This window comes from Triturus cristatus, chromosome 10 (assembly GCF_964204655.1).
Source record: "Triturus cristatus chromosome 10, aTriCri1.1, whole genome shotgun sequence".
Lineage (NCBI taxonomy): Eukaryota > Metazoa > Chordata > Amphibia > Caudata > Salamandridae > Triturus > Triturus cristatus.
This window is the reverse complement of record NC_140593.1, coordinates 1231896366-1231911329: the sequence shown is the minus strand read 5'-3', so window position 1 is coordinate 1231911329 and position 14964 is coordinate 1231896366. Positions and strand designations below refer to the sequence as shown.

The 14964-nt window shown below is 44.5% G+C and overlaps 1 protein-coding gene across 1 annotated transcript in view; it reads left to right on the top strand.

Moving 5' to 3' along the window:
- Positions 1 to 14964, top strand: part of ITIH6 (inter-alpha-trypsin inhibitor heavy chain family member 6) — a 246002-nt gene that overhangs the window by 151971 nt on the left and 79067 nt on the right. Inside the window, 1 exon segment of the mRNA XM_085629844.1 lies at positions 6106 to 6260. Within this exon segment, the coding sequence (XP_085485970.1) occupies positions 6106 to 6260 (155 nt within the window).

Sequence of the window (14964 nt, the reverse complement as noted above, 5' to 3'; positions counted from 1 at the left end):
TATTTTAGGAGTGTAACTCTCTTACCCTGACTAGGAAGAAGGGTCCTTACTTGGACGAAGGTGCAAACCCTTGCCAACTAGAGACCCCCATTTCTAACAATGCCCAAATATCATTGTTGGCCACAAAAAGCTTTTAGATCTCCAGGGGGTCAAGAATTCGACTCCAAATACAGAGCTGTCTCGAATGACCACATTTTGAAGGTTTGTGACAGTAAAACAGTCTCCACTCTGTAGTACATTATGGATGCACATCAGGGGAAATTAATTAGTCTCATTAGGAAAGCTCGAGGGTAATGAACTTAGGTCTCTGCTTAGACTAAGAATGGGAACTCCAGCTGTGTTGTGAGCGTTGAAGGAGGCCAGCCCTCCTCTGCTGGTGCTCGATGCGTTGAAGGACCTACCATGCATTTCTGTTGAGACCTTATATGGAAAGAAACCCTACAGAGACCTAAAGGGGAAATCGTATCGTTTATAGATAACTTCCTAAGTAGAATTTCACTTTGTTAAATGCAGGCACTGGCATCTTGGAGGTATCTCTTGGCATATGAGATGCGCCACCCATGGCACAATGCTGGTGCTGGGACACTAGCGGTAGTCTGTTGTCTATGGGACACCAATGGTAAAATGCTGGCACTGACATATTGGAGAGCATTCTTGGCATATGGGGCACCTATAGATGAATGTTGGTGCAGCCATACTCAAGAGAATTCTGGGCATTATGGAGGACAACAATGGCACATGGGGCAAGGGGCGCAGGCACCCACAGCAACATTCTGTCCTTGCCATTCTAGTGGTAATTTTGGTCTTTGGGCCACCCGCCACATGTACATGGATGGGGTCAATGGCGACATGCTTCCACTAAACACGAAGGAACCGTTTTCCCAGTTCCTATTCAAGCTGCACAGCCACTTAACTGAGCGAATCCAATCAATCGAATCTTTTATGTTTTAACTTTCAACTTTTCTTAGTGTATACTTTCACTTTCACTTTCATTTTCATCTTTTTCATATTTCTTCGATTCATTTTACTCATCCGAATCCAATGTGACGATGTTAACATAAACACAGGAGAGGAAAAGGTTTCCACACGTCACGTCTTTTATTAAAAACCCAGTGCATTTCGGGATTAAACCCTTCGTCAGGGGTGTCTAGAAAAACCATGTAAAACAGTTCATGTGGATCCCTTTAACTTCATTATTCCCTATTCATACAATGATGCATCATCTCAAATCATTTTTAAACGTTTGCTTAAAACAGATTAATTTACTGCTTTTTTTTACCGTTTGTTATTTGCACATAATCCATGACCCCCCTCATAACGCACCCACATTGGTTTACGCAGCCATACTATTCTAATTAAACCAACGAGGCAAGCCTGCGTCTTTCCCATAATTATTGATGATGTTACTTTCCCCCTTAGACTGCTAAACCGTCGAAAGCCTCGCCGTGACATGATCACAGTCGCGCCCATCATTGCTCTGCACATGCTTTGAACATGCCGAGTATTTTTAAGCAAGCTTGACACATTTCACTCATGTGCGGAGATGTCATTGCGGCGCCTCCGCGCGCAGATCCTTGTCTGCAGACGGAAAATCATTCAATGCACATGGGCCCCGGTAAGATGCACACCAGTGCTGCCACTGGCACACTGTATGTGATCCTCGGCATTAACAGAGTGCCCATGGCATACGGGACCCATCCGTACCAAAATAATTCTAGCCCTGACACATGGAGATTTCATCTGCTTGGCACACTTTTAAAGCACTTCAGTATTTAGAAAGGCGCTTTGAGAGGCTATGGTTTTTGAGCAAGTTTATGTGAAAATTCAGCTTTAAAATACACTATATAACCTCCTTTTAAAAGGGTTTTTAGGGGGAGACACCCCACGGACCTTCCTTGAAGCTGGCCACACCCCCTCGCTTTGCTCGCTCACAGGAGTGCAGAGGAAGTGTTACACGCTCCACTTTCAGAGCAGCTTTTTGTCTTTGTTCAGCCCCCGTATGCAAGGGACGGGCCTCATTTCTATTATAGCGCTGTGTGTCCCGGTGTAGGGTGACACAGCGATTTACGTCATACTCACATATTGTACACAGACAACGAATCATGCAAGTGTGTAAATCAATTCATAGGAGATGTTCCATAAGATGATGGTTACAAGGTGTATAAGTTGCAGATCTTGTATATTGGACGGTATGGTGTGTTAGGGGTGCTTGTTCTGGAGAAACACAGACAAGAATTAAAACATAACGCAGCGGTTGGGGTTCACCGCATTAATGACACTTTATTACTACCCAAAGAACCCTTCTTTTAGCAGTCTCAAAACAAAGAAAGATGGATTAAAACTGAAATAAGTCTCTCTGCTTTGCAGTCTGCCTGCAGCTCCTCGATGCTGGTTCGTAGCGCGCTGGGCTGCAGCGGAAGGATTGTAACTAGGGGCGCTGGATTTATGTGGTTCAGAAGCCACAGCAATATATGTGTAATTATGGATTTTCCACATTTGCCACTTAGTTTTTCATCTACTGAATAATATGCAGATTTGAAGGAAAATAATTGTTTTGAGCTCAGTCAGGTTAAAAGTTACAAATAACTTGGCGTCACGTGTTCCTGCGCAGTGGAAGGCCCTTCCCAAATGTTGCCTGGTCGCTTCCAGTCGTCATTGCTGTGTTTGATCGTTAAAGTGACACTAATGAGGTGAAACGTTCCCCAGACTGGGATGACAATGTTATAAAGGAACAAAATAATGAAACAATACCACCAGCAAAGTTGCATAATTTATCTTTTCGTGCCCAAAATTTTAGTCAACTGCCGCAGAATTTGGTCCTCCCTACCGCATAATTCCAATGACAGTGATTATAATTTATAAGCTGCAAGTAACAGAAGGACGTCTATGCAGTAACCCATTGATCTTTCTACATAAAACATACATCTTTGATCTGCAAGCTACACGTTGTGTTTGCAGCAGGCACATTAACCCTCTCTGCTAAATTATTGATGAGTTAAACCTGACAAGACACGGATCTCTCCAGCAAGTACACGCTACAAGTACACAAAGTAAACTGGGCTTGTGCTGGTGGATTACTTAATGAAATTCGAACGGGCCAGGTAGAGGTGAAAATGGCCACAATACCTGAGCTGGCCTTCCAGCAAGGACTTTCAGCCTTTGTGCACTCCCCCCCCACTATGACCTAAATGTGAAGTCCTAGGAGAGGGGGGGTCACGTGAAAGGTGAGTGACATCGCTTCACTTCTGGGACGAGCTGGCCCCTTGGGGGCCCGTGGTGGGAACTGACAACTAGGTGAGAATAGCCCAAAGACCGCAACAACACCTGGCCTCTTCGCACACCGTGGAAAGTTGAGAGAGGCCCAAAAAAAGGAGCCCCCTGCTGGGTCCAAACTGGGGTGTGATAGTGGGCAAAAGAACGATGGCTTTAACCCAGATCCCTTGTCTGGGGGAGAATGTCTGAATCATTCAGCAATCCGTCCATCATTTGTTGCAGATATACTTTTCGCCCTAAGTGGGATGGGTATGCCCAGACGTGGGTCCCTTGCTCACTGTGCCACTGGATTCAAGCTTGCCTGGCTGATGAAGGGTGACATATCCTGAAACCGGTCCCAGGATGCTTGTTTGCAGTGCAGGGAGGACCTGGCTTGGCAGCTCGGTCTGGACTGTTCCCATGAGCCACAGATTTGCATATGGCTGGGTCCAAACTGGGGTGGCATGGTGAGCTAAAGAACAATGTATTTAACCCAGATCTCTTGACGGGGGTGAATGTCTGAATCATTCAGCATCCCGTCCATCATTTGTTGCAGATATACCTGCTGGCACTTAAGCACCAGCCCATCGGCCCATACCCGACTAACCGCATTGCCATTCCGATCCTGGAGAGGTGCCTCCCTATTTTACCACTGGGGGCACCAGTTTGGTGCTCCAGACACTCAAAAGTCATACTGGCTGACACACTTAGAGAGCGCGTTCAATGCCATTTCAACGGGTGTCTATTTTGGGCAACACCATCATGGTAACCAGTGTGGCCTTGCACAGAAACATTTGAAGATGTCACTTATATGTCGTGAGAGCAGTTCTGCCCTTTAAAGACGCTTCAAAAGTGGTTTGGGACGTGTATCTCGTGTTTCAGCGAAGATTGGCAGGACCCACCTGGGTCCAGGGGTGAGGTGGCGCCAAAGGGACGGGGCCAGCAGTCTGGCTTGAATGGAGCCTGTGTACTGTTTGTAGCGATAGAGCCGTGATTGAACATTGAGGCCCATATTTTCGAGCCGTGTTGCATGTGGAACGCAACTCAAAAATGAGATTTATGAAGCCACGCGAGGCCACTTTGCGTGGCCCTGAGTGGCTTCATAATTCTGGAGTAACGCAACAGAGTGCAAATCACTGCGTTGCATTACTCTGCCCTGGGGCGTGTTCCATGGGTGTTGCATGGGCGTACCCGCCCAACTCCCATGGTTTTTTATGCATTCCCAGTTTTACCAAAACTGATAAACCCAGGAATGCACCAAAAAGATACACCCTCCCAGGAGAGGTGTAATGAGGAGAAATAAAGATATTTTCCCTCGTTACTTCCTCTTCTTTCTATGTTTGCTGCATTCCGCTGCACATGCAGAAAAAGGAGTATCCCTCAGGGGATTGTTTTTGTGCAGGAAGGTGCCCTATCCTGCACAAAAACAATCCCACATGCAACACAGGCAAACTAGCACAAAGTCACAGGGGTGCCTGTGTTGGCGCTAGGCAGCCAACATGGCGCAAGGGCAGGAGAAAAGGCTATATTCTTTTAAATAAGGTGCATTCTTGCTCTTTCCGTCATGCAACGCAACTCAGCGCAGCAAGGTGACGTGCTGCGCTGCGTGACAAATCTCGTAATTATTAGCTTGAGTTTCCAGATGATAATCACTTGTACTATCCAGTACCAGGGTTCCAAACCCTCTACCACCACAGCGAACACGCCTTGGCTACTCCACACCCTCCGTACCCTTGGCGTTGAGTCTACAAAGGGTGTCACTTGGCTATCCTGTTTGAGTGTGTCAGAGTTGTGTCAGGTAACCACTGACTGCCCCAGGGACAGAGAAAAGAGGTCAGTGGACAAGGGACAGGCGGTCTGGCAGCGACTAATGGGGATGGAGATGCAGGGGTTCCCTCTCAGAGTCTTTTTATGTTCCTACCTCTGAGCAGCATCCCAGGCTGACACTGCTTGGAGACAGAGGAGGGGTTGAAAGACTCCTGACTCTCAGAGGAGTGGCAGGTCCAGCCCTCCCACCTCTCTCTGGAGGTAGCAGAGAAACACCTTGGAGGAGCACAGAAGGGTGGGCCCTGTGATGGTCCCAGATTCAAGGGGAGGCTCTCACCCCAACACTGCTGTGTTGCTGCTGCCTGAAGCATACACGCGGGGCTGTAAAGTGACCTTCGCAGCAGCTAAAGAAGAAAAACCCCTTTTTATAGGAAAACTGACCTCAGATTTCACTCAGAAGGTGCCTGGACCAGCTGCTGGCCTCCCAAGGTCCCTCTGATTCTTTGTGTTGGGCTGTAATCTAAGGGTCATCTGTTTTTGAGTATTATTAGAGTCTGTGGTGTGGGTTTGAGAGTCTCCACTGCCCTCTGAGAGGAGCTTCCTTTGAGTTGCGCCTCGAAGGACTTCTTGGAGTTACAAAGTTCAACCTTCCAGAGGTGCACCTCCTGAGATCCTGTGGATGATGTCCTTCAAGCGATGAGAGATTGTGTTGTAGTTGAGGAGTATCTTTCTCTTTTTATGAGTAATGGTGTCTTCGTTTGAGGAGAGCATTCCTGTGTCGTAGATGTGATAGCCTACCATGACCCTACACCCTTCGTTACTGAGGACGTAAGTGATGAGGAGAAACACGCCCGTGTTGCATCTCCCTTATGTTCACTGATGGTGGAACTCATCTGCGCGCTGTATCCTCTTCCTTGTGGGGGGGTTCACAAGATGCTTGGAAAGTTGTCCAGGCAGCTGGGTTTGTCCCTTTTTTTAAATTAGATTCAATAAACCTAACCTTACTTACCTTCGCATATTCGTTTTTGCTGGACCAATCACATTACAACTTGCTGACAGTGTCTTCTCTTGTCTTCTCCTCCCCAGCTCACCATCCAGAGCTTCCGTGTGGAAACCGCCATTGTGTCGCGCTACGCTGTCACCAAGGTTCGAAGCGTCATGGTCAACCCTCACCCCGAGGCCAAGGAAGCCATCTTCGATCTTGACTTACCCAACACAGCCTTCGTCTCCAACTTCACCCTGTGAGTGCTTTGCCTGTGTAGTGGGGACTTAACTCAACAGAGGAGAGCTCCACAGGTGGGCCTTAAAGAGATCTGTCTTCCCAGTTCTTACCGTCAGCCCAAGTCCTTAATGCAAGAGTCACAATGTCACTCCACACCTGAACCACACGCCCCACCCTCACCCCAACACTACGCTGATCTCTCCGCCTTCCAGACTCCCATTCGCACCACCCACATCCGTACCCCAAACTTCACCCTAATACCTCTGCTCCCCAGGCTCCACTCCCTGACTCAGCTTCGGGTACCCGCTGAAAGGCCCTTGTACCCAGACTGCTACTGCTACTGCCAAACCCTACCACCCGACCTTCACACAAGGCATTCCTTCAGGACCTCTGCTTCCAAACCAGCACCTGAAAACCCCTTTCTCCCACCCTAACTTTCAGTCTCTCATCTCTGCTTCCTCCCTCCGCCATCAGCCCTTGCTCTGAGTCCCTCAGACATCTTCTCTCAGACCTCTGCTGACAGACTCAGCTGTCAGATGCCCACTGCCTGACTTTTCCACACAGGCCACCATACCCAGACCCTACAATCCAGACTTTCATACCAGACCCACCTAACAGACCATGTCCCAGACCTCCACTCCCTAGTGCTTACCCTATCCTTAGACCCCCTTATCTTAGACCTTTACTTGGAAACTGGTACTCCCAAACCCCCCACTGCCAAATCCCTGCTGTCAGCCCTCACATGCGGAAACAGCTACTAGGGGCCGCCTGATACCCCCTGAGCCAATCTGGGTACTTTTGTTTCGGTCAAGGTATTAACATGTACGGTATAAAAACGATTGTCATGGGTGATATTGTAATGTTCACCTTTTATTTACTTATTCAATTAATATCATCTAGCAATATTTTAGGCTATAAATATGGCAAACAGAATTCACACACTACCATTGAAAGCTAAAAGCACAACTCATTTTATCGGAATGGAATTATACAAAAATAGTAAAATTTGCAGGGGGACCAGCAAATAGATTGAGCCCCTAAAATTGCAACGCCCGTACCTCTGGCGTTGCATCAGTAGATTGGTATAACCAAATGAAGACCAAAAAGGTTATTATTTTGCATCATTCTTTCATTCATAATGAGCTTCATGTGTTACAAATATGTATTCATTAAAAAATGTATTTATACCTAAACTGTCTTTTTGCAACCACATTGTTTCGCAAAATATTATGTCACTTTTGCTACTTCATAAGGCCAAGGCATGTTGCATTGATTGCTTTTACATACATTTTTTACTTTACAAAATACAAATAAATAAAAAATACTAAAGGAAATACCACATTTTTACAAATCAAGAGAAAAAATAAAAGGAAAAAACAGGTGAAAAATATTAAAGAAAAATATCTGTCAGAAAATCATCCTAGACTTCAACAATCACAATCATTTAAAGATGTTCATTCTATATATGATTATATAAATGACTATATTCGCTTTATTGCTAAATTATTCAGCAGCCTCAGAAAATAAAAATATTTTATAGGTTATAATTCAATTACAGATCTTTAAAGTGATCATACATTTCATGCATCATAGTTCATTACTTCATTGAACATATAGAATTAATTCAAAACATCAATTGATTGTATAAATATTATCTCTGTAAAAGGTTCACAGGATCCATTGTATCATTATAAACTTTATACAGATCAAATTGCAGTTGTATTAGAGTCCCGCACTGTAATCCTTTTTCAATAATAACTTATGAATTATTCAACCACAGTCATAACCTTCCAGTAGCGTGTAATATTAAGACGCTCTGACCAACACAAACCACCTTCTCAACCATAGCAGAGGTAATCAATGTGTGTACATGGCAATGTGATGTTCGCATGATAAACACAATACTGACCAGCATAAACAACTTTTAACATTAATCATAAAGAAGTGTCACAATAATTCAATTGTCGTGTGTACGGGACGTTGTGACATTTGAATATGAGGCATGAAATATGAACTACCAATCAGACTTCAAAACCATTTAAAAGACAATTAAAAGTAGAGAGAATCCTCATATGTAAGAGGTAAGGCAGTATTTACTTAAGAGACATGATACTGACCCGCATAAACAACCATCACCTCAAGTTTAAGTGATAATCGAATTAAGTATCAGTCACATGTAAGTAGTGTTGTCACAAAATGGGAAATATCAGGTAAGGCTACAGAAAATTAATGCTGGCGTTACGAACCCTTTACAGAGATCATATCATCCTCATAATCAATTGATGACTATGATTTAATTCTACACACTGTTTGAAATAATGACTTATTATGCATGAATTGTATGAACACTTTAATTATGATATGTACTTAAACAATGATATGTGAAGTATTAAGCAATGTAATCTCTTTTACTTTTCTTTGAATCCGTGAGATAATTGAACTATTAGACCAAAATGATAGTTTGCAGAATCACAAATAGAATGAACAGCTTAACAACATTGGTTTTAATAAAGCCTTGGATGTGTTTCTGATATATATATTTTTTCTTTTTCTATCACTCTTTTATCCCTTTTATTCTCCTCCTCCATGTTGGTAAAAATGTGGTGCTGGCTTTGGTATTTTTCTTGTTATTTCTATTTTCGAAAGACAATTAATGCAACTTGTCTTATCTTGATGAGGTTACAAAAGTGACACAATGTTGATAACAAGGAAGCTTAGATAGAAATAAAAAAATGTAAATGGCTATATATTTCTTACTCATGATTAGGAATTTAACAATAATTAAAAATAGTAACCTGTCTCAGACCACTGTAATGTATACAAAAATATGTTTTCATTTATGTAAAGAATTAGATTACTTAAAACACATTTTCATTTCTACAAACAGCAATTGATTACACATCAGTTCATATGTGAATTGTGGAAAAACCACAATCCTTAATGTGTCCAAAACAAAATGCAAAAAATATGTACGTCGCAAGACACAACCATTTTTAATAAAGCATAAAGCAATTTTTATCTTCAGTTGCAGATAGCACGATTCATATTTCATAATTCAGTGCAATTATATATGTCAATGACGTTTCGGTTCTCACAATGCATGAGGAGAACCTTCATCAGGACATAATGAAAGATATCTCTGACTCCTGGAATTATACATCACATGCCAGCATTCAATTATACTATGTGATAACACTGCTATTCCCACAACTACGTTAGTATTGTCTCCCACACCATATTAAAGTTGCACGGCAATAAGAATCTATCTGAAATTTCAGGGGCTGTCAATTAGAAAACTCAATAATACAATGTCTGCAATCATTTTTAAAGCCAGTGGCTTTCAATTAAGCCAACAATCCACATATTCAGTTTGTGTTAAAAATAGTATGCATCTTTATATTAATCGAACAGATACTCACGTAAAACAGGTCAGTCCTATTTCAAATGTTCTCTTTTGTGGGCACCCTTTCTGATACAGGGCATAAGCCGTCGCATAACAGAGCATAAGGCATTGTTCTAAAAGTTAGAAAATTCACTGTTCAACAGCGTCCCATGGGTTGGGAAGCAATATTCGCTTGATCCGGGTATTAAAAGGAACTGAAATTATGGAGAATTATCTGCTGACAAACAATATATAAGGAACGAATCATGATTTTAATGTGGATATTACAATCTGTTCTGCACTGCAAATATTTCCAATCAAAAGGTTATTTACTGCAACTAATCGGGACATGTTCTAGTTCAGCACCAGCTGCACTGGTATTTTTTATGATGCCTGCCGCGAGTCGCATATGTTAGAAAAGGAACAGTAGAGTTCTGGATTGATAAAGCTATATAGGTTTATCAATTATTTATTTTTGATGTGGTATTGAGATAAGATAGGTTTGGAAGAGGACATTGATAAGGAGAAGAGTAAACATTAAAGAACTAAATTGAAGTTGACAATAAGCAGAAGCGAGATTAACTCTTTGGTCGTTGAGACATTAACTTTTTGGTCGTTACAGGTAAATATAATGGAGTCGATAGCATCCTACCTTTCATTAAAAAAAGTCTAAAACTGACAATCTAGTTGTCATGAGCAGTTTTCACCGTTTAGTGCCAAAGCAGAATTGACCATATTCCCACTTTTTTAGGGTGAAGGTAATAGTACTGGTTGTAAGATAGAGCCGTAGCTTGACTCAGGGTCACAGGGTCTTCTCTGAACACCAAACCTGACGGAATCTGCATCCTGAAGTGCTCATAGGATCCGCTTCTTAGCACTGAGAGCGAGGCTCTGGCGGTGGCGAGGGCAACAACCCCAACACAACTGCTTCGCCAAGATGACCACAAACTCAAGTCTCATTGGTTCAAGCATAATTCCCATGCTGCACACAAGATGAAATGGGTGGCCACATTAGTAGCCAAGAACCTACACTTCAAATTGGAACCAGCTGCAAGAGACCAAGAGTTAAGGAATGAGGAAGTGCGCGGCACTTTGTAGGATGTGAATCTCACTGTTGTCTCCATATATGGAACTCATGAGGATAGACATCAAATCTTTGCAGACCTGTTTTCCAAAATTGAAAGCTTTACAGAGGGTTGGCTAATAATTAGTGGGGACCACAGTGCCATGCCTGATGACACCAGAGACTGTTCGGCATCTAGATAGGGGCTCCAGAACAGATTTAAAGAGTTGGCAAGTGGAATTGAAGCATTGAGTCTGGTGGACTCTTGGCGCACACTACATACAAGCGAGAGACACTACTGCTTCTAGTCAATATCAGGCAAACGACCATCCAAGGACCTTCAGAGCGCTGACCGCAGCATAAGAGGAACTGGAAACTTATCAATTTGTACAAAAGCTCAGAGAATGCTCTACATGGGCCAGAAACATTATTCAAACGAAGGCGAGGCCGATAGGTTTCTGGGAGATCTTGTAGAGGACAGAGCATGTCCCATGTTACCTCCTTGGGCACCTTAGTGTTACACCTCTTGCTGGCAGGAAGGGTAACACCCGCACATTTCTGAAAGAAAGAGGCTCCCCTTCCCCCGGGGACTACGGTGGATGTGAAAAGATATATTATTAGTTGTGGTGGTTTGGAGACCTCACCAAGTTATAATGCCACTATTCTGGATCATGTCTAGTCAGATTACCTTAATTTAAGCCTCAACTCAGTCCCGAGAAGCTGTGGCACAAGGTAACAGTCAATAAGTGAGAAATACAACACAATAAAAATCCCACTTCAATGTATAAAGATAGTGTATATTTTTATCTTTAAATAAACACCAAAACAACACAACTCGAATGTAGGGAACAAGGGTTGTGATTTTTCAAAGGTTTCACAAATCACTAATTTCACTTGTAGCTGTAGTTTATAAACTTCGAACTTGGAGGTCTGAGGCAAAGTCAGTGTTTCCCGCCGATCTTGCTGGAACCTTTCAGTGGGTGCAATCCAAAGGCGGCAGCCTCGGGGGGCTTCAATGTGACAGAGAGGAGCAGCTGTGTCGGTTCTTTGGCAAACACCATTATCTTTCTGTTCTGGGATATCACATTGCAGTTCTGTTCCAGGGACAGAGCACACTCTACGTCACACAAGGACACATTCACTTTTGGCAGGCACGGGGAGATTAAGAGCCATATGTAGGTAAAACGTGTTTTGCGATTCTCTAATTGCAATTTTTAGGGAATCGCAATTAGAGAATTGCAAAACGCAATGTAGGTAGGATTAGCAAAATATTTTGCGATTCCCACCTATTCCTTATTTGCGAATCCCAAATTGAGATTTGCAAATAAGGAATACCTTGCCATTCATTCCTATGGGCTAGAAGGCCCACAGGAATGAATAGGAAGACATTCTCAATTTGAAATTCTCAATTAGAGAATCGCAAATTGAGAATGCAATTTCAAGGTTGCAAGGGTGTCAATAGGACACCCTTTTGCACCCCTGAAATAAATATGTCTGCACATGTGGCGCACATACATGCGCTAAGGGCATGTATGTGCGCCACATGGCACTTTGAAAAATGCAAAAAAGTGCATTTTTCAAAGAAATCGCAAATTACCACCAACCTAAAGTTGGTGGTAATATGCGATTCCTTAAGCCAAAATCGCACAACTTGGGTGCTTCCTACATTGCATTTAAGGAATCGCAATTTGGGATTCCTTAAATGCATTAGCAAAATAAGGAATCGCAAATTTTGCGATTCCTTATTGTGCCTGTGGGTTTTTGTGTGCTACATAGCACACTGCCCAAATTGCGATCGCAAACGCTGAAATTCGGCGAATTTCAGCATTTGTGATCGCAATTTGGCTTCCTACATATGGCCCTAAGTGATTTGCCCAGAATCAGAGGCGCAACTACAGCCAAATTTCGTGGGGGGGAGCCCTAAATTCGGGGTGGGGAGGGGCTGATTCTTCCAGCAATATGCAGAGTGGAGATGCAGGGGCTCTAAGAAGGGGTGAAAACACAACAAAGCCTCATTAGCAAGTAAATGGTCTTTTAAAGACCTGTGAAGTGCTGGGGTGCAGCTATGTGTGTGCCGGGAAGCTGTCTCAGCCCCAGATGACACACACAAGGGGGGAGGCAGGGCTGGAGCCCTTTGAGCCCATTGGGCGTTGTGCACCTGCCCAGAATCACAGGAAGCTGAGCCGACACCGAGGCTCGAACCTGGTTCCCCAGCTCCAAAGTTGGCAGCTCTGGCTGTAAGGCCACAACCGCTCCCCATATGTGGCAGGCACCCGAACAGGCACTCCTGTGGCGTCCCATATGTGGCAGGCGTCCCAAACAGGCACTCCTGCTGCGACCCATATGTGGCAGGCTCTCCGAACAGTCACTCCTGCGGCGTCCCATATGTGGCAGGCACCAGAACAGGCACTCCTGCGGCGTCCCATATGTGGCAGGTACTCCTGCGGCATCCCATATGTGGCAGGCACCCGGACAGGCACTCCTGTGGCGTCCCATATGTGGCAGGCACCCGAACAGGCACTCCTGTGGCATCCCATATGTGGCAGGTGCCCCAAACAAGCACTCCTGCTGTATCCTATATGTGGCAGGCGTCCCAAACAGGCACTACTCCTGTGGCGTCCCATATATGGCAGGTGCCCAGAACAGGCACTCCTGCGGCGTCCCATATGTGGCAGGTGCCCAGAACAGGCACTCCTGCGGCGTCCCATATGTGGCAGGTACTCCTGCGGCATCCCATATGTGGCAGGCACCCGAACAGGCACTCTTGCGGCGTCCCATATGTGGCAGGCTCCCCAAACAGGCACTCCTGCGGCATCCCATATGTGGCAGGTACCCGAACAGGTACTCCTGTGGCGTCCCATATGTGGCAGGCACCCGAACAGGCACTCCTGTGGCGTCCCATATGTGGCAGGTGCCCCAAACAAGCACTCCTGCTGTATCCTATATGTGGCAGGCGTCCCAAACAGGCACTACTCCTGTGGCGTCCCATATATGGCAGACGCCCAAACAGGCACTCCTGCGGCATCCCATATGCGGCAGCCGCGCCGAGTTCCACGCAGTGCCTCTGTCCCCGTCAGGGGCTCCCCGGCGAAGTTCCAGCACTGCCCTCAGATTAAAAGGGGTGGTGACTGGCAGACACCCCCAGCAAACCACCTAACCCCGCCGGCAGATGTGGTTTTCATGACTTTTTTTTCTTTCTTTCTTGTTCTTTCCTACCTCTCTATATGGTTCATATTGTGTTTGCACTCAGGTACATTTGCTACAGAATCACTGTATCACTTTTCAAAACTCAATAAACATAATACAGTTAAAAAAAATAAAATGAGAATGGAAACTTATTTAAGATTTTTTCAATGTATTTGATGTGTTTCGTATTTTTAAAATGCTTACACATGTGCAAATGAAACATAACTTTTTTTTACCAATATAATTGCTTTTTAAATATATTTTAAGGAAAAAGTTTTTGACTTAACTTTTTTGCCCCACAACTTCTTTTGTAAAGAATGAATGTTGTTGTAAATTCTCTGCCTTCCTTGTAGAGTGCAGTGGGCACGGCAACACAATCTGAAAATTGCACCAGTCCACCATTGTGTGGGCTCCTGTGCCATCAGCATTAGAGGGGCCACTGCTTAGGACCTGACAATCTAGCGGAGACCTCCGTTTATAGACATCTCTGGGCCAGGAAATGCACCACCCCACAAGTAAAGATCTCTACAACAAGCTCTTATGTACCTTCCAGGCTCATTTAGAGTTTGTTGGGCTGGGACCATTGCCATGCCGTGTTTATTTCGTAAACAAGTACGTGAGTGGCAGGGCCCTCGTCAGGAGGCCCCTGAGGCTTGCACCCCCCATTGCCCCCGCCAGCGCTGCCAATGACAGTACAAACACAGTGCTGACCATCGCACTCCTACAAACAAGTGTGACCATTCAGACTATTTCAGATCACTCAAAGCTATAAGAATAGATGGGGCGGCAGGTATTAGTTATTTTAATGTATATTAAGTTAATAAACAACTGCTTTTGTGCTGCTCTCTGAATTGGACAAACAGTGCCACCATGAGGCAGACTGTCATAAGTGCAGGTGTTGACAATTAAATGCTGGAGCCGAGCACCGGAAACCATCAGCTCAAATTAAGCACCTCTGCCATGGCAGTGCTCCCAGTCCAGTAAACGTGCAGTTCTCCGACCTCATTTAGAGGTGCTGGTGCTGCAGTGTTTCCACCTCAGCCACATCCGCCTGAAAATCACTTGACCTGATTGCCAGTCAGCCACATGGCT